The sequence below is a fragment of the Strigops habroptila genome, chromosome 17, assembly GCF_004027225.2.
Source record: "Strigops habroptila isolate Jane chromosome 17, bStrHab1.2.pri, whole genome shotgun sequence".
NCBI lineage: Eukaryota > Metazoa > Chordata > Aves > Psittaciformes > Psittacidae > Strigops > Strigops habroptila.
The window spans coordinates 2,086,276-2,108,774 of record NC_044293.2 but is presented as its reverse complement, the minus strand read 5'-3'; the positions used below and the strand labels follow the sequence as shown (position 1 = coordinate 2,108,774).

The 22,499-nt window shown below is 48.5% G+C and overlaps 2 protein-coding genes across 2 annotated transcripts; both read left to right on the top strand.

Annotated features, from left to right (window-relative positions):
* Positions 1 to 672: 672 nt before the first annotated feature.
* C17H11orf53 (chromosome 17 C11orf53 homolog) lies at positions 673 to 6,760 on the top strand. The gene is made up of 4 exons (XM_030505234.1): positions 673 to 825; positions 4,725 to 4,767; positions 5,475 to 5,770; positions 6,359 to 6,760. Exons 1-4 carry the CDS (start codon positions 673 to 675, stop codon positions 6,758 to 6,760), a joined length of 894 nt encoding a protein of 297 aa, XP_030361094.1.
* Positions 6,761 to 10,791: 4,031 nt separating this feature from the next.
* COLCA2 (colorectal cancer associated 2) lies at positions 10,792 to 17,796 on the top strand. The gene is made up of 6 exons (XM_030505233.1): positions 10,792 to 10,798; positions 13,132 to 13,253; positions 15,301 to 15,358; positions 15,600 to 15,620; positions 16,909 to 17,135; positions 17,458 to 17,796. The coding sequence occupies exons 1-6, from the start codon at positions 10,792 to 10,794 to the stop codon at positions 17,794 to 17,796; spliced, it is 774 nt and encodes a 257-aa protein (XP_030361093.1).
* Positions 17,797 to 22,499: the final 4,703 nt, after the last annotated feature.

Genomic DNA, 22,499 nt, shown 5'->3' with positions numbered 1-22,499 from the left:
GGTTGTGCTGTAATCTAGTCGGGTCAAGAAAATGGATCCTGGCTTGCCATCAGCCTCTTGGGTGACATGGCCGAGACACTGTACCCCTCTTTGTGCCTTCCTTGATAACCTTTACAAAACAATAGAGTCCCCAAGTACCTGTCTGTGTTTGCTGTGGATACATATCAGACCGAGCAGGCAGTTCCTTTCCCTTTCCTGAGACCTGCACTGTGATTCACATCACTGTTCAGAGGAGCCATTCCAACTGCCTGGGGTAATTCCACCTTTGCTGCACTGAGATCAAAGCTCACAGAGCAACGTGCTGAAAGCCAGCAGCTCCAGAAGGGCAAGGAGGGACTAAACCAGCACCATCCCTGCTGAAAGCAGTAGGGCCATACAGTTAAATCAAATTTTGCTGACCCAAGGGGGAAATGTAGGATCCCGAAGAGCTCTCTTTGGAAAAAGAAAAGCCAAAACCCATCAGCCAGCCATATCTGGCAGAGAGGGAGATGCATGGAAACCACATTGCACCCAGTGCTGAAATACAAGGTAGGGTAAATGAGCATCCCTTGGTGTTGGGCTCCTAAGGGATGATTTTGTATTAATAATAGCAGACTTGTATGTTTCCTTCCTAACTTGTCATACAGAGACGACGAATTTGCTTCTTCCTTAACAGCCTCTTCCAGCTGCCCTATGCTTCCAATAAACTCCTCTAATGCCCATTTCATTCCCTCAGTCCCTACAGATTTCGGCAAACGGGTGTACCAAGGAGTGCGGGTGAAACACACAGTCAAGGACCTTCTTGCTGAGAAACGATCCAGGCAGAGCAGTGGCTCCCGCTTCAGCGTAAGTCACTTTCCACCCCACCACCACACACTCTTTTTGTTTTTCAAACCGGAAAAGTCACGTCATGCAATCCTCTGGTTTAAAGAGCATTTATGTGGAGTTCAGGGCACCGCCAATGCTCGATGCTGACGCGGAATAGCAAAACACATTCGCCACACTAGTGTTTGCCCCAAAAGATCACAGATGGCTCCTTGATTTGTTACATTAGTGAACCTTTGAGGGGTTGAAGTCCTTTGGGTATTTTTCCCAAGCAGATCAGTAATCCTGAATTTCTCATTCCTTTCATATCCTGCATATGACACCTTTCCAAGTCAACTTCCTTTTTCACTTGAACAACTCAGTACCACAAAAATAGATGTTCTTCCCTGAACACTATGCTGCTTCCAGCTCCTCTCTGGCATACTACAGTGCCAGGGGAGATGCAGTGATGTTATGGTCTGGAAAGAGGCCAAGCATCAGTTTGTTAGAGATTATTTCTTCTTAAAGTGGTTCTATAGCAACAGGAAACCTAAATTATAGTACACTACATTGTTTTTTCTCAATTACTAGTGAGAGGAGCAGTGCTGTGCCCAGAACAGGACACAATATTGTAGGTGCCAGCACATGGCATCTGGTAGCATAGTAAGCCATTCCCTGCATACTCTCAAGACTCACCTTTACCAAACAGCAGCACCTCACTCCCAGGCTGATTGGGAGCAATGGGGCCCTCTGCCAGATGAGGAGATGCAGTCAAGCTGCTGAAACTGTGTCCTGGAAGGAAAGTGCAGGAGCAAAGGCCCGAATTACTGGCAGTAGAACACACAGAGTGTTGATGCTCTTTCCCCTCAGCCACATGCCTCAGGCTTTTTGCCTTCTGCAAAAACCAAAGAGACCTCAAAGGGACTTCCAAGTATTTTTTTCGCTGTTACTTTCACATACGTTCACTCCGTGACGAAACAGGCAGAAACACAGCAAGGGCATTACCAAACACAGCAAGATCTCGCAATAGATACCTTCACAGCCTTCAGCTACTGCAGAAATGCAGAATACTGCCCTGAGCCATGGACAGTCACTGGGAAACACATGCTCCCCCCAGGAGGCATTTAGGAAGACTGCTTCAGGGAGCAGCAGGAAGCAACTGTTGTGTTTGTACTGAGAAAACAGATTGTGGTTGATGACTATCATGCTTTACCTGCTCTCTCTCTGGAGAAAGGAGCTTCAACAGCTGCAATAAAAAGCCCTAGGAACTGTAAACCACTTGCTGCTTGCTTTATTAGACTTTGCTTTGTATTCCAAAGCTTAGCAGTTGCGTGTCTATCTAATGCAAAATCAGCCCTGTTGCTAATTCCCTCTAAGGCACAAAAAATTATTGTGCAGGGCAAACATCCGTATTTGCTTGAACGTATCATGAAAAGAACAGCTGTAAGTGCAGCTCTGTTTATCTGACATAATATAATCCAGAATCAAACAGCAGATAACTGAACACCCCTTTGTATATTTATGATGCAGTGTAATTTAGCTGCATCTTTTGTTTGAACACGATCTTTGCTCCAAAATCAGTAAGCCGTTGCCGTGCAAGGGGAGGTCTATGGAAGAGACCTGTGATGCTAAGGAAAGGTTGTTGCTCATCGGAGGTGAGCCACTGGGCTGTTTACTGAGGCAACAGAACAGCAACAATCTAATGAGAACTAGGCCCTGTGTACATCAAATGACAGGAAACTAGTGTGTATTGTGGTGAAACCCACGCAGTTGGGGCTTCTGAGTTCCCATCAATTGCAGGGCAGAAGATCTGGGCTTGAGGGGAGATCTGGCTTTTTTCCCTTCATTCATCCACTGTGTAGGCACGAACCAGCATTTACCCTCTGCAGGATTACCTTCTTTTCTCATGTGAGAAAGCTGGTAGGTACACAGCTGAAGCTCTATGCCCATCAGCACTTGGAGGCCAGGGGCAGATCATTCTGCATACTTGCTGCGAGCAAACCAGTGAGGTGCTCTGCCTAGGCTAAGCTTTGCTTTTATGGTTAAAGTTTATTACTTCAGCTGCTGTACTATAGATTGGGCCTGGGGATGAGATAAACTGAATCCAAATTACTGAAGCCAAAGTACAGCCAAAGGGCACCACAGATCCCCACTGCAGGACCAGGTCATTATTTTGACCTGCAACCTTACATTTAGTCCCCCAAGGCAGCCTTGTAGCTGAACAACGCTCCCAGGTTACCAAGGCAGTGAAGCAACAGAGCTCTCTGGAGTACCCTTAGCCAGTATCTCTGCCCAGTCTTGTGCAAGGCAGGCTGAGACCAAGCTTATTGGCAGCTGAATATACTGTGGGCTCAAGTGATGCTAAACAGACACACTGATGTGGTGCAGAAGATCCAGCTACCCCAATCCCACGGCACTGAAAGGAAGTAATGCAGGGAGGAAATGAACTAATGTGCTTCAATTAAGCTGAGCCATTCATCACTTGGTAAGAAGCCAGGAGGCAAGTGAAATGTAGGTCTCTGCAAGTATGGGGGTGCCTGCTATGATGAAGGCCAAAGACAGGCTGCTGCAGAGGCTCTTGCAATTGAATTAAAGCAAGTAAAACCATCACAGCTAATGTCAGCTCTGTGGCTATTCATCACAGGCATGTGCAAGAGGACTTGCTGCCTGTGACACACACAGTCAGATAGTTTCAGTAGCTGTTGAAAACACAGGGTCAAAGCTGAACTTAGATACGCTGGTAACTTGAAATGCTTCATGCTGGAGCCTGGCACTGAAGTGACATGGATGCTGAGAGAGGGGTGTCTGCCAAGACCAGATTTGCATGCAGAGGCTCTAGATTTGCAGGGCAGCGTGCATATCCAGCTATGATCCTCACTGAGATATGTGGCCGAAAATGTCCCAGCTGGGGGCAGGTGTAAGCCCTGACCCTGCAATGTGAACGCAATTCATCTGTCCACAAGCCAAAGGGCTCCTTCCTGATGCCTCATACCACTCCTGCAGTCTGTGTGACTCGTGAGGGCTCAGAGCTCATTTTCATGATGGAGCAGGGAGCAGCTGCAAACCTTCCTCAGCAGTAAAAGGAAGTCCTGGCGCTGGCAAATTTAATTCAAATCTAAACCTCTAAATTTGGTTGCTTGCTATGGCAGGAACCTCCTGTTTGCACTATGCAAACTGAAAATAGCATGCTACCATCACTGGCTAGTGCAACAGCACAGCTGAAGTAAATGCAGCCGTGGGCATGGTATTTCTGCTCTATGGGCTTGGAAGTCCAGAGACGGAACTCAGTGAATCTCTGGGTGTGAGCTCTCCTCCAGAGGAGCAGATGGCTTTGCCCCAGTGCTTGTAAGGAATTAGCCACCAGGAGCACCGGTGTCACTCAGGGCTAATTCTCCCTTAGGGACCAAGAGGAGATTATTTTTATCAATAGTTCTGTAGCACGCAAATAGCAGCTAGAAACAACTGCCTCCAAACACAGCCTGCTTGTTCTGCGAGGAGGGGCCAGCTAAAGCAGCTCTGTGGCAGGTAGATGGAGCACAGGAGAGCTGGGCTAGAACATGGGCAGTGGAGAATCTGCCTGTTTTGATCAGCCAAGGGCTTAGAGACCAGCTTATTGAGACCTGTTTTGAGCCAACACCAAAATGGAAGGCTCAGCATTATGCCTGCATTAAGGGACCCTGCAGTCCATGAGAAAGCAGCCAGTTATCTTGATATTTCTACTGTTATCAGCTCTACACAAGACCTTCAAATCTCTTCTTAGCCTACATCTGCTAATTCCTCAGAGGCCAGAGGCTTGAAATCTTAGAGTTAAGCTCTTCATGCTGATAGCACCAAGACTCAAATAGTGCAACTGAATTATGCCAACACCTTCCCAAACAACATGCTTAGAGAGCTGCCTTGCTTTGAAAAGACCTTTTTTAACGTATCTTTATCTTTTGCAGGGCAGCATCAGCACACCACAGTCACCATTTGTCCAAATGCCAGGTGAGGTTTTCCTCCACTGATAAATGCCTTCTATATTAGTTGGAGAGTTGATGCTGCTCCTATCTCTTCGCCTCCAAAGGACATGAAGTGAGCAGAGGAGCACTAGAGCTGGGCTACCTCTCAGAGAAAGCCCAGGAGAAAAGTAATTGAAAAAGTCAAAACAGGAACAGCAATAATAAAAGAAAGGTCCCCGTAATCTTGTACGATGTTCCCAGAGGGGAAAAAGGTAATTAAAGCAGTTCCCATCTCTTTTGATAGAGGTGCCACACAGAAACCCTTCTTTTCCCCTTGTGTCCTCCAGTTTTCCCTGAAGCTGAAGAGAGGAATTATGAAACCAGGAGCTCACCTGTTTAATCCCTTGAACTCTTGAACAGGGAAAGGGGTGTGAGGTTGTAATGCCATCCTCCTCCCCAAAAGCTGTAGCAGAGCAAGGAAGAAGCAAACTCTGGCCTCATACTTGACGCTTTCCCAAAACACACTCAGTTTGCTGCAGATGGGGGCCATCAGCTGGATCAGGGCAGTCTGAGGTGCTAAAAGCACTTGGGCTGACACACCTGTATGAAGACAGGATTGACTCCTGCCCTGGGTGATGCTAGAATGAAAAGGGCATTCCTGTGTTTCTGCAGAGGTGCCTGTACCTCTGTGGCTCTCTTGGTGCTGCTGTTATGGTTTCCCTTGAGCCAATCTTTTTTTCTTTGCCACTGCAGGCTCACCTACCACGGCTGGTTACTATGGCATCAGGAGATCCTTCACAACTGAGATGGATTTCCACAACACAAAGCAGTTTGTCAATGATGTCTACTCATCACCCCTAGGGTCCAAGCCCTTCTCGAGCGATTCCTCGGCCACTCAGGGATTTCAGGCACTTCTGGACCCATATCTCACTGACCAATATGGGGATTACCGTGCTAGTCCCCTCACAGCTGGTACCAGCTCCTTCTTCAGCCCTTCTGTGCCCCCTCTCCTGCCATCTTTCCCTAACGACACAGCGCACTTCCTACTAGTGAGTGAGCCTATGGTTCTCAATCACCCAATGAAAGTTTACCCGATTTAAAGCTGGGGTTAATTCAGGGGCACTCATGGGGGAAGGATGTGGCTGTTACAGGAGGCAGCTACAGCAGAACACACAACAGAACGGGCAGGGCTGAGGGGGAATGTTTGTTCTCTTTGACCATGTCCTTCATCTACTTGTCCCCTCTTCCTGTTGGAGACCAGCTCCTAAATTAACAAATTCCCCTGCTCCCCAGAACAGCTACTCCATTAAGCTCCTTAAGTTTCCAGAAACATCCTTTGTCGGCTCCAGGCTGTTGCCTACCCCTATCCGTGCCACTTCCCAGGAGCCAGCTCCATTCACCATGGGCCCTGCAGGGTCAGGGCTGGTCAGTGCCACCAGGAGCCTATTCCAGATCTTGCCCACTATTGACAACATGGATGTTTCCTTTCAAAAGCTTTAATACCAAATACAGCTCCAGAGCAACAGAATTGATGTGAGTGTTCCCAGCTAGGCACTGAGGATAGATATGCCATTACCTCCGGGATAAGCTTTAATTCTTAAGGGTCTTTCTTGCCTTTTCTCCCTGATTCCATGCAGAGAGAGCCCTGGGAGCAGACCTCACCTGACAGTCTCAGCCAGTCGGATGGTGCGTGCTTAGACCCTCTGCAAGCACTGCCTGCCAGTGCCAGCTGCCTCTCCTCACACGAGTCTGGAGGTGTTTCCCCATACCGAAGCTCAGGCTGGACCCCAGCCGTCCCCGGAGCCCAGCCCTACCCTCTGCATCCTCTTGAAGATGTCCACTACTCCCCCAGCTATGCTGCCACCTCACCCTACTCCTTCTCACCATTCATGACTGTGGCAAACGAGCTTACCTCCAGGATGAGCCACCTCTCGACGGAGCAACCCTCAGAGACACTGCCCCTGCATGATAACTCTGCCTGGGCGAAAGATGATGGAAGTCCCATCTGGGGGACTTATGAAGGCCGGAGAACTTATTGATGAGAGATAAGAGCTGGAGGAAAAGAAGAATGGACCATTATTGAAGCAAATTAATTATTTGTGTGTTTTTTCCTAAAGCTGGTCCTTTAAACAGAGGATGCTAACAACGTGCAATGCTTTATGCTCTGTTTAGAAATACAATCACTTGGATGCACCACATTTAGCTCATAGTGGTGCCTTCTAGTGCCTTATGAAAGTCATTGCTCACAATCCTGCTGTGTTACAAGTAAAATCCACAGCCTGAAAAATACCTGCACGAACAAGGATCTCTGGTACTTCTTTTCAGATGCTGGGCAAACAGGTTGCTCTGACCCTTTAACTACACCTTACAGAGCATTGGCAGAAAATATTTAGGAAGGTTGAGGAGCAAGGCAAGGGGATAGGGGAAGGCCTCTTTAATAGCACAGAGTCTGTGTATTTGGTATCTTGTTACCTGTGTAATGGTATCTTGTTACCTAGCAGCATAAATATATGTTCCTAACTCTAGCATGCTATGAACAATGACATTGTCTTGAGCAACAGTTATGGCCAGAGTAGCAAAGGCATGACAGAACCTATAGCACAGGAGGCTACAACCAACTAAAACTCACCATACTACAGCAGGGCCTGGCAGACAGCTTAGGGACCGTCGGGACACCATCCTGCCTGATGCTCTGTGCGTGAGGAAGCCTTACCTGTGATGCACAAAACACATCCTCCCCAGTTTCCTTTTTGCCCTGAAGAAAACGCAGAGCTATTCCCCCAGAGAACATGCCTTGTGCCAGTGGGCATAAGGCAGAATGCTCCCAGCCCGTTGCCAAGAGGTGCCCACCCGGCCCTAGAATTGGGAACAAGGCTGATTTAAGGTCCCAGTGCCATGCCGGGGCGCATGGCCGCTAGAGGTAGCTCTGCACCCACAAACACACAGAGGAGCGCTGTGCAACCCTCGCACATGCAGCCAGTCCCTCCCGCTGCATCCAAACCCGGTGGAGGTTACCTGCCCTGCCCCATCTCGCCCCCCAGCCTGGCACCCGCAGAAACAGCAACAAATCCTTGCTGAGGAAGAGCAGGAGCTTTAAAGGGCCTGAAAGTGTGTAGTGGTGAGATGCTTTAAGGCCCTCCTTGCCTTTTCTCCTCAAATCCTGGGGCTGATGGGGCATTTGGAGCCTTCTCAGCACAATCCAGGGGTTATAACCAGCACAGGGGTCTCAGGATTGGGCGCAGAGCATCGCTTCATGCCGTGCTGCCTACAGGCACCTCTCTGTGTAGGAATGTGGACTGGGGACACAGCACTGCACCCAGAAACAGGCAGCAATATTGCATCCCTGTAAGCATCACTGCAGAGAGCTGCCAAGTTGCCAGGCGAGTCCTCTGCACAAGGCCCTTTCCTGTACAGGCATTCCACATAGCACCATCCCTGGCACCCCTCCTCCTGGAGCCCAGGAATGTCCTTGCACCCCAGCGCACATACAGCAACTGTACAAGCCCCTTGCTCAGCCCACACCTGGCAGATAACACATCCCTGGCTGTTCAGGCACCCACAAACCACCCAGGGTATGTTCAGGCATCAAAGGATGGAAGGAGCGTTCCCAGGGATCTCAGCAGCTGCCCCAACAGGGAAGACACTGCCCTGGCACACGCCTCTCACCCTGACCCCTTGCAGTGTAGCTGAGAAGCAACTGCAAGAGGACCCATTGACATCTTCAGGGGACCAGCACAGCCTCTGCATCTACCCATGGGGGCCTGCAGCCCGCAGCAGTACGGCTCTTCCCATCTTGGGAAGAGGCACACGGCTGGCCAGGAGTGCCCAGCTCCGGTCCTGGCTGGACTGGGGTCCCTTCCAACGCTTCCTGATTCCCCAGCCTTGTTCAGACCTGCTCGAAAAAGCAAACTCCAGCGGCTCTCTGTGCTTCAAATCTCAACTCTGCCTATCCCCGCGGGCTGCACCCTTCTGTTTGCTAGTGGGGTCCTGGGGAGACGTGGAAAGCTCAGACCAGGGAAAGAGCCAGCAATCAGGACTCCTCCACACACACTGCTAAGCATGGGACAAGGTGAGCCCAGCTGCCTCCCCGTGCTTGGACCATGGGCACCACAGGCTCCCATTAGTGGCCGACATGGAGCATCCCAGGGTGGCATCTGCTCAGCCAGAGCTGCTCCCCTGACCATGGGCCAGGGCAAGGCAAGGAGCCTCAGAGCATCTCGGGTATGTGCGGGTCTCCTTGCCCTGCACTCAGTCCCTGTACCCCCAAATCTGAGACCTGCATGAGCCCACAGCGTTGTTCCACACCACAAGTGGCAACACCACCAAGCTGAATCACTGCCTGTAGCTGCTGCTTGACAAAGTGGCAAATCTCAGCTTTACCTTCTTCAAGGGCCTTGGACAGGGACACCAGGGTCAGTCTGGTTGTATTTCCATCAGGCTCTGAGAGAAAAGCAGGGACAGAAAGTTTTTGAGCTGTCTTGGAAGTATTTGACCCACTCTGGCATTCAACTCTTCACTAGCTCTGTGAGCCTGGAAATGCTCCGAGACCCAGAACATGCAGCAACACCCTGAACACGGGTGCTTCATGTTTCCTTAAGGCACACAGCTCAGGAAGGACTGGAGCTGAGCAGCCTGCGCTCTCTGCTCTGTGGTCTCTGGTTACAGAAGTAAACATTACCCTGGCTCCCGGGAGACTGCCAGTTCCCCCCACAACACCACAGCCTCGCCAAGCTCTACTCTCCCACCACCAATGCTTCAGTGGGAAACAGCCCCAGCAACTCCAGGGCTTCAGGTCCCAAACCTCTTAGCACAAGCAGGCCTGTGTACTCCTCTCTCCCCCCCACGCTGCCCCTTCCTATCACAGATGGGAAGAGAGGGCTCCTATCCAGAGTAGTCTGTGGGAAGCATCCCTGCAAAACCACTCCAAGCAAGGAGCTTCAGACCCACATTTCAGCACAAGGAATAGCATCAGAGCTGCGACCACTCCCCACAGAAACCAAGTGTATTTGTTCCATTAAAGGAAAAGATTCAGTTGCAACAATAGCCAAACTGCACTGCTAGTAGATTATTAACAGCCCGGCCTGCTTTCTGCTGCAGCCAGCTATTCCCAGGTATGGCAGAGACTGTGGTGCCCAGGGAGAAGTTTAAATGCAACCTAAAAATCCCAGCTACATCAGTACCGTATAGTGATATAGTGATCCAGAAACTGTGTCATCCTACCACACACTGAAACCTCACCACTTCGAGCATACAGGGCAGGCCAGCACTGCAGCATGTAAGAAGAGAGGGGGCAAATTGTGCAAAGAGAGCAAACAGTCTGAATTAGGGGATAATGCAAATAACCTCCAATATAAGCCCAGCATCTGGGCAGAGGGAAGGGAGTGCTGTGGAAAGAAGTGGGGTTTGGGTAGCTTCAGCTAACTGGGTGTCCAGGGTATTACACCACACCTGCACACTGCCATTTGGGCCCCAAAACCTTAGTATTTAGCCTTAAAATGTGAAAAACATGCAGAAAGCAGCTCAGCCCCTTGCAGAGTCCTCTCTGCAGGTAGCAAATGAAATATGAGAGCGCTGGAGCCCAGCCTGTGCATCTGAGGGAAAAATACTGAGCCAGTTTTGAGGCATCTGCTTCGTTTGGGGAAAGATGGATAAAACCCTGCAAATGTCCCAAAAGCAAAAGGGTGGGGAGGGTGGCCCTACCAAATCTTATTCCCTCAGACCCCCTGCTAGATGGGGATGTGCTCAGTTCCACAAAAAGATAGCCCATTTTGTGGAGCCTTTGAATATTCAAATTGAAAGTATCGCGCAATCATTGATTGTCAAATCATTGGTTTCTAGAGGTTTTAAATACTTGGCATTAGGAGAGAAAAACTCAAACTTATACCCGTAGGGATAAAACAATAATATTGTCGGGATCCACCTGTCATTGCTACCAGGCAAGCAGGTCCCTTCGCCCTCAGATTTTAAGCCTGTCTCCTTTTGCCCCCTTCACCTGCTCTGGGGCTGGGGCCAGGGCCACCACTGCTGCTGCACCAGGCGCCTGGCGAGGTGCTGCCCGCTCCTGCTCAGGATGTCCGGTAAGCCCGGCTATACCTCTCCCCTATATCTCCTCGCCACCCCATTTTGGGGCTATTTCGGGGTTCGCCGGGGTCACTTCGCGAGTGAGGCAATCTCGCCTGCCGGGCGAGGAGCACCCTGGCGGGGAGGGCGGGGAGGAGGAGGAGGAGGAGGGAAGGAGGCGGCTGGGAAGCGCTGCTGCTGCCGCCCGCCGAGTGCCAGCCCCGGCCGGCCAAGGGGCCGCCGCCGCGGGGCAGCCGGCGGGGCCGGGACGCAGCGGAGCGCAGCGGGCAGGGCTGGCCCGGCGGCCGGCGGGGGGAGCCGGGGCGCCGCTCGCCCTCCGGCGGCCATCCCCGTGGCTCCGCGGCGGGGAGGCGCTGCCGTCCCGATCCCTGCGGCGGGTGGGAGACGCGGTCCCCGCACCCTTGTCCTCCACCTCTTTGTGCCCTCCCCGCGCAGATCTTGACCCTCAGGCTGCCCTGACCGCTCCCTGTCCCAAACCCACCCGGACCCACAGCCTGCCTTTGCCGCCCTGCTCCTGATTCCCACGCCGTTGCCTGATCCCCAGCACACCCTCACCACCCTGCTCCTTGAACCCCAGCTAAATCCCCCTGCCCCTTCCATCCGCAGCCTGGCTAGTTCAAGATTGCTGGCTTTGGTAGCCCAGCTCTTGATGCTTCAGCTGCACAAGACTGCATTGGGGCCTCAAGGTGCTGGAAAAGCAGGACCCTCAGGGCACAAAGCTCTGCCATGGGAACGGGGGGTGGGAGCTGCCTGGTAGCCAGCCCCTCGGTTACAGATATGTCTTTACCTCGCCTGCTGGTTTAAGTTGCTCATAGTGTAGCCTCTAACCCTGTCCAGATACCTGTGCAGACCAGAGCTGAGGCTGTGTGTGGCATGTACCCCTCTTGCAGCTATAGCTCCCTGGCTATAGGGAGGCCTGGTTTGTTATATTCAACTCTTCCCTCCCCTCATTTTCCACATCTTCATTTTCTTGAATAGAAACAAAACATAAAAAGATGAGATGAATAATCCCCAGCTGCTGAGAGCACAGCTCAGCAAACTCCCCTCGAGGCAGACCTGGCTCAGACTGTTACCTTTCTGGAGGGACCTGTATGCCTGTCCTCAGGAACACATGCATGTCCTCACCCAGAGTGCCAAAGGGGCAGGAGGAAGGCTGGCCAGACAGGAGGGTGAAGCTGCTGTACAGCCATCAGCAGTGGGGAAAGGTTAATAGCAGAAGAGGATATGCAGGCACACTCTGCAAATCCAGCACTGTCTTCTTTCTGCAGCGATAGAATAGGGAACCTGCAACCAGCTGCCTTCACTGCAGGATGAAGGGACACTGGTGTTTGGTGTCTGTTTCAGCCCCATCTCTGCCAGCCGCGGCATATTGTGAGGAGAGGATGAGCCTGAGTTGCCTAGAGCCTGCAGTGCAGGAGGTGGGCACTGAAGGGCAGCCAGGATCTCTTGACATGTCCTCTGTGCTGCCGCTTGGTGCAGCGACTGCCTGGTAAAGCGTGTTGTTCCACATCCAGAGGTGGCACTGGAAGGCCAGGTGTAGCTCTGGTGCTCTTGTTTCCTCCTGTGGGTTTGACTTCTGCTGCCTCCTTCAGGGTGAGAATGTCAGCTGCCTGCGACGTTGTTTTGTTAATATAGAGAGTAGCTTTGGGTATTTTACCATGAGCACAGCAAGTGAAAGTGAGTTTTCAGAACAGGTAAATTCTTTACCATTTCCTGTACTAAAAATCCTTCATCAGGTAGTGACTGATGATTGCTGATTGGGTTTGGCCGGATTAAAGACATCCTACATGCTTGTTTGAATCAATGGGTGTTGTACAGAATGAGCAAAAAGAAGGAGATAATCTAGGCTTTGCAAGAAGCAATTCATGAAAGCAGTCATTTTATTTGTGTTTAGTTTAGACCTCTGAATAACTGCACACATATTTCCATTGTTTTATTCCTGGTCTTCATCTGCCAGATGAAGTGCTTCCCACTTTTATTTTCAGGTCCTAAGAGAGACAAATATGATAGGAATTTTAAATAGATTCAATAAATTTAAATATCAAGCACCAGATGGAGCTTGGTATTAGTACACCTGGGGTGGGGGGGAACAAGGCAATAGAAAATAATAAAACATATGGTTACTGAATATAATCAACACCGACTTCTCCAGAAATGTCCGTTTGACACAGACTTGAATAGCAGGTATTGAAGAGGGCTATAAACTGTGATTACAAATGACTTATCAATGACAAGTTAATCATGTTTACTCTAAGTAGACTCCATGTAGAGCATGTCTGAAAAAAAGCTGGATTCACTTTATGTTTTTAAAGCCTCCCATCTTGTAAAGTGTTTTTTTCCCCACACATTCTTTCAGGAAAGCCCAAGGTGTATCAAGGTGTTAGAGTAAAGATTACAGTTAAGGAGTTACTGCAGCAGAGAAGAGCACGACAAGCAGCAAGCAGTGCAGCAGTAAGTAAAACTCTTTTGGTGTCTGCTTTGTCTCTTCTCTCAATCTTTTTCCCCAAGACTGTAATCTCTGTGCCAAGGAGACTGCCAGTCCAAGTGTAGCAGGCTGGTGAAGATGGGGGAGAAGAACATTCAGCCAGAGTAACTGATCCAAACACAACATCAGATCTTCATCTCTTTGGTGGTGAGCCATTAGTGCAGGGAGAAAGCAGAACTGGCTCTCCAGAAACATAACTCACTCTGCAATGGAAGGTCCAACATGGGCAAATTTTGGTCCAACAGCAACTCCAGTATCGTTATGCTGGATGAGCAATGCAGGCCGTGGTCACTGCCCCCCATGTAAATTATGGCCTGGTTGGGCTGAAGCAACAGCCCCAAAGTTTGTCTAACAGAAAGGAATAAAACAAAGCATGGGCAAAGACCTCTTAAGCAAGGATCCATCCTGCTCCATTAGGGCTCTTTAGCATAATATTCAAGTGTACTTGGCTAAATTCAGGTCTCCAATGTTTTTCGGTACCACCTGGGCAGCTCCTAGCCCCATCCCTTCTAAAGGAGGGGATGGAGATCTGTGTGTGTGTACACACACACGTGTACACTCTCTCACACACTTTCCAGTCTTTGTAGGAGTCCTCTAGCTCCAGCCACTCTTGGGGATTTGCATAAAGAAGTTGGTAAATCATTACTTCTTCCTGGTTCATGACATTACAGCTTTGGATAGCTTTCAGATTTATCTCCACCTCTTGTACCTCGTTGCAGCTGATTGCACAAAAAGCTGATCAGCCTTCAAGCCGCAGGTAGAGGCCTGGGTGAACAGTGACCAGAACTGCTGGGTTTTGGAGATGCTGGGCTGCTCCTCCCCTCCTGCCCTAACAGAAGCATCCTCTCCATCACAGCAGGGGTCACAGGGCTGCATGGAACTGGTTTTCACTCCCCATAGCGAGTTTACACAGGGTTTGTTTTGCCCACACGGGACAAAGGGAAAAGTGGCAACGCAGGAGGTTACCTTTGTGTTCTGCAAAACGTATGCATTGTCCTGGAGAGGCCCCGGAGGTTAGGGCTGGCAGGATAAGCTACATCTGTGCACTGCGAAAAGCTGAACCTGAAAACTTCTGCTGCCAGTGGTACAGCTCCGTCTGCTTTGCTATGTATCTGCAGCCAAAGAGAAGAGGGGTACTCCTATAGGCACTTTCAGCCCTGAATAGCTGCTATTTAATGAATTAAATGCATGGGGAAGAGCTAGGAAGTTGTTGCTAGGGAAATGAGCCACTCATTTTTAATAAAGGAAACTAAGTGGAAATCATTTGAATTAAAACTGAGAGGAAAAAAAGACAGTATTTGTATTTACAGAATAAAATCCTGGTCCCAAACAACAAGCATCAAAACTCCTATCGCTTTTTGTGGTGGATTTCTTTGCTCCAGCAGGTTAGGTTCCTAGAATAGATTGATCTGCCTGCTTCAGCTTCCAGCATCCCTTAGAAAATGAGACTGTCCAGTTTCACAGAGGCATGTAGTTGCGTTAGAATGGGGAGCAATGTCAGAGCTGGTTCTCAAATGAAATCAACCCCAAACGCGGTGATCCAGTCTGGTGCCCAGCCGCGAGATACATGCAATTGTCTTTAGTCATGTTTCAAGAGTTATCCCTACAATTTGTTAACTACTCTCAATCATATTTATCCCTAGAGATTCTTTTGGATCCCTCCACTGTGGATCATGGTCCTAGAAATTAATGGATATTAGTTTCAAGGGCAGCCACATCTCTACTGAATTAACAGTAATAGGCAGAGCACCCTAACAAGGTGCTGTATCAAGAGCTTTACACCAGGTTGGAATTGTGCTCCTCCAGTGCCTTTATAGTCTCAAGAAAAAATCACGTTATGCACGTTAATCTTGTTCTGTTAATACCAGGGAAGTTTTTGATATCACACCCACGAGGTAAATCAGGTTTACATAAATAGGTTGAAGAGAAATCCCAACTTACCTCAGCATGCAGAAGAACACTCTCCTGTGTTACAGTGTCTACAATTCCTTTTCTCCCCTTCTCTTCGGTCAGGTTTCCTGGGGCAGCAGCAGCATCCAGTTTTCAGAGTCTGTGTCTCCACCTCACCCAGGTTGGTACAAAGCCCATCCACACGTCCCTTCCCACCCCCTTCCCAATTTTTCCCACAGCCCAGAATCTTTCCAGCCCTTGGCTGAGGCAGGCACTACCAGATAACAGGCAATGCAGCCAATCAGCACCTGAAAGGAGTTCACAAAATGCAGATGAGGATCCTGTGGGGCCAGCAGGGTACATATTACCCCATTCAGGAGCACACTCACACGCTCTAATTTGTGCACTTTGTTTTCCCACAGCAAGTAGCGAGATCCCCTTCAGTAAGGGATGCTCATCCCCTAGGGAATAATGCTGCTGGCATCACCTTCTCCAGGCTGCAGTCTGTGGGTCCGAATGGAGCGAGAGGGTCAGATCCCAGTGGAGCACTTTGCTGAGCTCCAGCAGTTGGCTGTTCTCACTCTCCTGGCAGCATCCATGGGAGTGAGAGGAGTGTCAGGTTTTCAGCGACACAAAGAGTTTCTTCCTCCTGTGCGTGAATATCCAAGGAAAGTGGAAAGGGGTGGAGGGTAGAGCAATTTGAGCTTACAGATCCTTCAATTATTCTAGAGCTAAAGCAGAGAGGCCTAAAAGGTTGGGCAGGTGTGAATATGTACGTTGTATGGACAACCATCAATATTTAGGAATCAGTTTGCTTATGCTAATAAAGGACTGTGAGACATACCAAAGCTTTTTCAGGCTGGAAAGTCTCCATCTGTTTATGTATTGTTCCCTCCTCCTACCCACATCCAGCTAAACACTGCCACCCTGAACCTGCAAACAGTTATGACTCTGACTCTCTACCGATGTGCAGTTCCATTGCCTTCAGACCTCTGCCCCTCCATGTGGACAGACTTTGCTTTTAACCATATTTGAACACAGCATGAAAAGGTAATCATTCTGAAAAGTCAGATATGCTGTGAGCTTTCATACCCCAGCAAGCACATTGCAGTACGTCGAGAATCTGACCCTACAGCTTTCTAGGAACTCGCACTTTCGCCAGGAACACTGCATGGATGCAATGCCATGTTATTGTTGACTTGCTCCATTTTGTCTGCTCAGAAGTTTGCCTCCTGACTGCCTGTTTGGAGTATTAAAGAGCAAATTGTTCTTCTGTTACCCCCGTCTTCTGGTAGATGTAGCTACCTTGCATCTGAAGACTGGGTGAGGCAAAAGCGCAAGCCATCTGCCAAGCTGTGAAGCATAAATCACTGCATGGTAAACTTCTAGGTCTGTAAACAGCTGACATTTGAAGGGAGACTAGTGGATCAAGAGCCTGAGGGAGTTTCCAGTCGGATCCCTGTCCAAAACGGCTGGAGCCAGAAGAGTTTCCAACAGTATTTAAAGATTTTTGGAGCTTTCCAAAGGGACTACATTTCCCCAAGTTATTTGCATGCTTTTGAGCATCTTCCTCCTGGTCTCTGCTTCCCTAGAAAATTCACCCTGATCTTGAAGGTTCTTTTTCTTTGTCTAAATCCATAAAGTACCGGAACCTGATCTGAGGCAACACCTGCCCTTTGCGAAGACAGATACTGAATAATCTGCTACTGTCTCATTTACCTTCTCTCCTAGGACCTTTTGATGCGGAACCCATCTCTTCTGTTCCCAACTATTGTCCATCATGGCAGTTTTCGAATTGCCTTTCCTGCGAAGAAAGCCCTAGCTATTTGGAACAACTGGTAGATTCCTGCCTTCAGACAGATGCGCTCTCAGACCCAGCCTTCAGTGCTTTCCAGACGTCCTCACACTACACCTCCGATGCCTTCCAGCCAGTCCCACACTGCTTTAACCAGGGCCTGGTAAGTTTTGTGTCCCAGGGGAATAGAATAGGGAGGAATGTCCTTTCTATAGATTTGCAGATTTTCTGTGAAGAATAGCCCAGTTCCTGCTAGTGGTTATCTAACTCACAGAGAAGTTCCCTATTAACTAGTGTCACAGGAACTGCCTCTTGGGTTTAGGCGTGCAAGGGCCAAACCATCTCCCCGGTTAGCCAGACCCTCCTGAGCAAGGCCGTAGCATTGAAATTCCGGCTGCTGTCCGCATTTCTCCAAATGACACCCTGAAACATCCTGTGTTTTGTTGTTTGTTTTGTTTTTTGTTTTGCTTTCTCTCAACCTCTAGGCTGCTGGATCCCCCAGTTCAGCTGATCTGTCCAGCCCATTGAACTATAGCTGCTCTCCTCCTCAGCTATCTCCTTTCACCCCACTGATCCACAGCCCACCCTCTGCTCTGGACTCCGAGACTTACAGCTACCCTGCAGAGGAATGGTCCTGCCATACCCCTTCCCCATACACCACCTCTGCCTGCTGCTGCACTGCCTATGGCTCCCAGCACGTGGACAACAGGGTCCCGCAGTACTTCCCCTGCCCCAGCACGGACTGCATGGACTACCTACCGCCCATGGCCATGGCCGATGACTTCTTCAGAAGGGATAGGAACTGTGACATCTGCTATAGCTAATGGGGACTGTGGTTTTACACATCCACTGTATCCAAATCAGATTAATTGCCCATGAACTATGCAAAGCTGCGCTGCCTAACACAGTTCAGTTTATTCTTCACTACTCACACATTTTCTACGTTGCACTGTCACTACATTAATCCTCCTGTCTTATATGGTCAGGGGTATTGGGGTGTTTTGTTGTTGTGGTGGTGGTGGTTTGGGTTCTTCTGCTGCCTTACCAAACACATGTAATTAAGCCAGCCCTTTTTGATACAAATAAATAATTTGGTACATATGCTGAAGCCTGTTTTCATTCCTCATGTGCTAGATGTCAGTGCTTTTCTGTTCTGCTAATGATGCAGGATCCTGACCCTGTTTCTCGTAAAGATGAGGAAGAGAGACTCTCAGCAACCTATACAGGGAGTAATTACTCAGCAGCATGAAAGCAGCTTACCCTTTCCAGCTGACAGAGTCTACAGCAGATAAGTCTATACGTATCTCAGCACCCAGCACACTAGCTACAGAGAAAGCTGTACATTACTCCACTCTGAGATGGATCTGCTGCTTTGTAGCCACTGTTTCTGCTCAGATTGCCATGATGATATTCTCTAGCAATCTTGCAGAGAGGGAAAGCTGCTTTCCTTGCATGTTTTCCATGCAAGCCCAGGGCTTAGTCCATGGGTCATGTGCCAGAAAGGCCCCTCAGGCCTGCACAGAGATTGAATGCAGCGCCAAACATCTTTGGCTGCTGATCAACACCAGCTTCCCCCTAAAGGCAGAGTTTCAGTGGGAGGCTGGTGTAGTCTGGCAGCCCTTTGTATAGTTTGGTCTGTTGATACCAGGTTTTCTTCACCATTCAGTGTAATCAACTGAACAGGAGCTAAATGATTTATTTTTTTTTAAGTAGATAATGGAAAGTTATCATACCTGAGGATTCCCTGTTTCTTGCATAAACCCAGACCTTTCTAAGACTATGTCTCACCTCCTTTCAATAGCATTTGGTGAGGCAGACTGCCAAGCCACCCATTTCTCACTGAGCACCCAGCCTGGAAAGAAATAAGCATCTCTCTGTATTTAATCCAACACTAATGAAAAAAAAACCAACTACAAGTTAGTAGAGAAGACAAATACATAATTTAACCAGCTGCATTGGTGAATGTACAGGTGAAAATGATTTGTAAGCATTCAACAAGATGAGTGCTCTATGAACACGTCTTACAGCAAGGTTAATATGTCTCCCAGTCTACACAACTGTGCCACCAAGAAAGTCTGATAACGTATTACAGCCTAACAACATACCTCTCACCTCCGCATCAGGCGGATATCTAAATCCAATACATTATCAGCAGACTGCACGTTTATCAATATCTGTACAGCCATCAGTGGTTACACTGCATCTCAAAGAGGACTGCTCTGCACGGATAATGGTGTGCAGTGGAGAAGTCGTGCTCATCATTGAGCCTACGGCTGCTGTCCAGGCATGACCACTTCGGAATGGCAGCGTGAGCATGAGCCCTACAGACCGCCCTACATCCCATTCTTATTCCTGCTCCTTGGATGTTGCCCGACCCAGGCAAAAGACCCCACTCCTCCAGTGGGGGAAGCTCTCTCTTGGAGGGCTGGGCTGGTCTTGCCACTGAACTGCCACACTTACAACAGCTTCCATTAAGTAAGTAGCACTGTCCTCCATCCCTTGCAGCCTCTTCCTATTTTTCTGCTGCTCTTTCTCCAGTTGTTTTGCAATCCCCTTGCCAGGGACTGGAAACGTGTTTTAGACACTGATCTCCAACTCCATGTCAATAGCTCCAGGTGATATATGCAGTGCAAGTAAAAGCTTGCTGACTGTTGACACAATGATGTCTTGTTGACATAAGAAAGGGAAAAAAAACCCTCAAAAACAACAGAGGAGGACTGTTCAAAGGTTGATAGTGCATTTTCTGGTTATGAGGAACGTATTCTCTCCCCCCCCCTTCTTTGTCCTGCACAAAAAAGGGAGGGGGGGTTAAAGGAAAGTAGCTTGGGTCACATCTCCAACAGAGCTGGCACAGCACTACTGAAACACTGGCATTTCATCAGTCTCTGCCAGGTGAAGTTCTGCCAGCCTATATAAACACATATTTACACAAAAGTGAGGATCACCCCATTCTTATGAAAGCCATGAATAACTCCAGAAGTAACCCGCAGTTATAGAGAACATAAAAGGTTCTTATTTTCAACTTCTTTTCCAATTGCACAGAGTATTTGATCAAAAAGTTTTGCTTGCCAACCGACTGGTGACTTTTCTATGGCACCACTTAAGAACATTTGTTTGGTGATAACAAGCTTTTGTTATTAGCAATTTATCCAAAGCCACAGATAGGAAGAGATTAACTGTGCAAATAAAGGGGCATCACACACTGCCAGTACTGCTGAAGTTATAAAAGCTACATTTCCCCTGGAACAGTCATCAAAAATTGAGGGGTTAACTGTGAACTAAGATATTGCTCAAATCAACGAAATTCACCCCAGCACAGAAGTCTTAACACTCAGGTCACTTCTGAGCTTTAAAAGGGATTTTCTTTACACACAGGCCAGGAACTTGCTGGCTTGATGGGGAAAGGTGCTTTATATGCACGGGGAAGCAGCAGCCTCCAACTGTCTCGTGGATCCAGTCCAAAGACAATATGAACGTTGTTCATTGTTGACTGTGGTTGGCTTCAGAGCAGGCCTCTGATGCATGAGCTTTGGGAAGCTGAACACAGATGTGCCTGTAGAGAGAACAAATCCTTCCTGGGTCGGTCATGGGTTCTTCCGTCTGCAAATCTCATCTGTCAACTCTGAGTTCAGGCTGCCAGGGTGATGCTTTGAATGAAGCCACATCCATTCCTCCCCAGACCAATATTTTCCCTGATGTGTCCTAGATGGTGATGTTTACAGACTACAAGTGACTGATGGTGTTGCTCTGTATTAAACATCCAACAGCAGGCAGAGTTAAAAATAAAGGGGTAAGCTGCTCTAGAAAACAGCTCATGTCTATTTTTTCACTTGCTGCAAAAGGATTTCTGCCATCTCATGGACATTTCTAGATGGCAAAAAAGCTTTTTACATGTTCCCTAGTGCATCACATGCTAGTCACAGTTTTACAGTTTTGTTGCTAGCAAGTTCTGGAAATGTATATTTTATTGGTCATTTTGTCTAGACTCACAGTACTAACTCACCAATGCAGTTATCACCCAATTCAAGGCTTGCTATAACACCCCTTCAAAGTAACAAAGCACATGCTTTTGCTGGCCTATGCCCAGATACATGCAAATTTATGCAAACACATGCAAATACAGGTCTGCTTTTTATTGTCAGCAGATGTTGGCAGGTTTGTAGATATGATGTAGTGAGAAGCAATAGCAAAACAACAGAGATGAGGGCTGTGAAAGCTGAGAAGATCTCTGCATTTCTGAAGAGCTTTTGTTCAAGTCTGCTAAACAGTTGTTTAAACAGTCCAGGTCTGGGAGTCTGACAAGTGCTTTAGAAAACCCTCATCCCATTGAGTTAGTCAGTGGGGGATCAAGGAAGTTACAGCAGTGATTTAAGACATCTGCCCTTCATCTTATTGTTTAGTCCTGAAAAGATAACTTGTGCAACATTGAGAAATCAGCGAACTCTAATTCAGAATGTGTACTGAAGATGAGACACCCTCTGTGAAAGGGTTGTCAAAGCATGGCTTTCCGTTCCAACAGGCATCTACCTTCAATCCTATTGACCTGGCAGAGACACTGTTATGAGTCGATTGCACAGCAATTCACAAATCATTTCACAGAAAGAATAAGAAGAATCTATTAAAACGCCCCCTTAGGTAACAATGGGAATAAAAAAGCACTTACCACATTGCACTCTGACCCTGCTCTGTACAGGCACACACAGCTCCAAGGTTTTCTACCCTGTCCGTGCCTAAAAGCTGCTGAAGACCCAAAGGAAGCCTTGGTCTCCTACACAGGCATTAGCTCAGGTGAGGTTTCAGCTCCTCACTCTGAGGCGCTTCCAGAGCTGCTATTTGCTATGAGAGCTGGAGACTTGGATTGGATCAGATGGCTCAAAGAGGAATCCCTTCAATGGGAAGCACTCGGGAGCCACACAAACCTATACTGCTGAGAACCTGCCCCACTGAGAACCTTCCCAATGTACTTGCTCTTAGAAGCATCTCTTTTCTTTTCCTAGGTGGGGTGGCAATGGACAGCTGCTTCAGCTTTCTTCCACAAAGTGCTAAGAAACAGCGTTGTAGCAGCTTGCAGGAACCCTCCCCTTGGAGCTCTTGAGGTCAGGCGTCCATTCACCCAAGTAAAATACAGCCATGGATGACTCCTCAAGCTGACTTGACCTCTTCCATCCAGTCTTTTCCTTCCTCTCAGGTTCTGGCATTCCCAGGCTAGCAGGCACAATGGAGGTAATTGCACATCACAAAGGGTTCAACATTTCAACCAGTACCAATGTGCAGGATCTAACAAGAGGCACAGTTTGAGCATGTCTGAGAGCAGTATTTCTCAACCTTTTGTAACCAAACTACCATCTTGTGTTCCTTCACCACTATGGGTTTCAGTTGCCACCAAATCAAGTACAGGTTGGCTGTACTTCAAACATTTGCTTATTTATGTAACAGCCATTTGCTTTGCTTGCCACCTTGCTTGCAAGCAGTGCTTGAGGTTATGAGTATTGTTTGTTAACAAAATAAAGTTTTCAGACATTTGAAA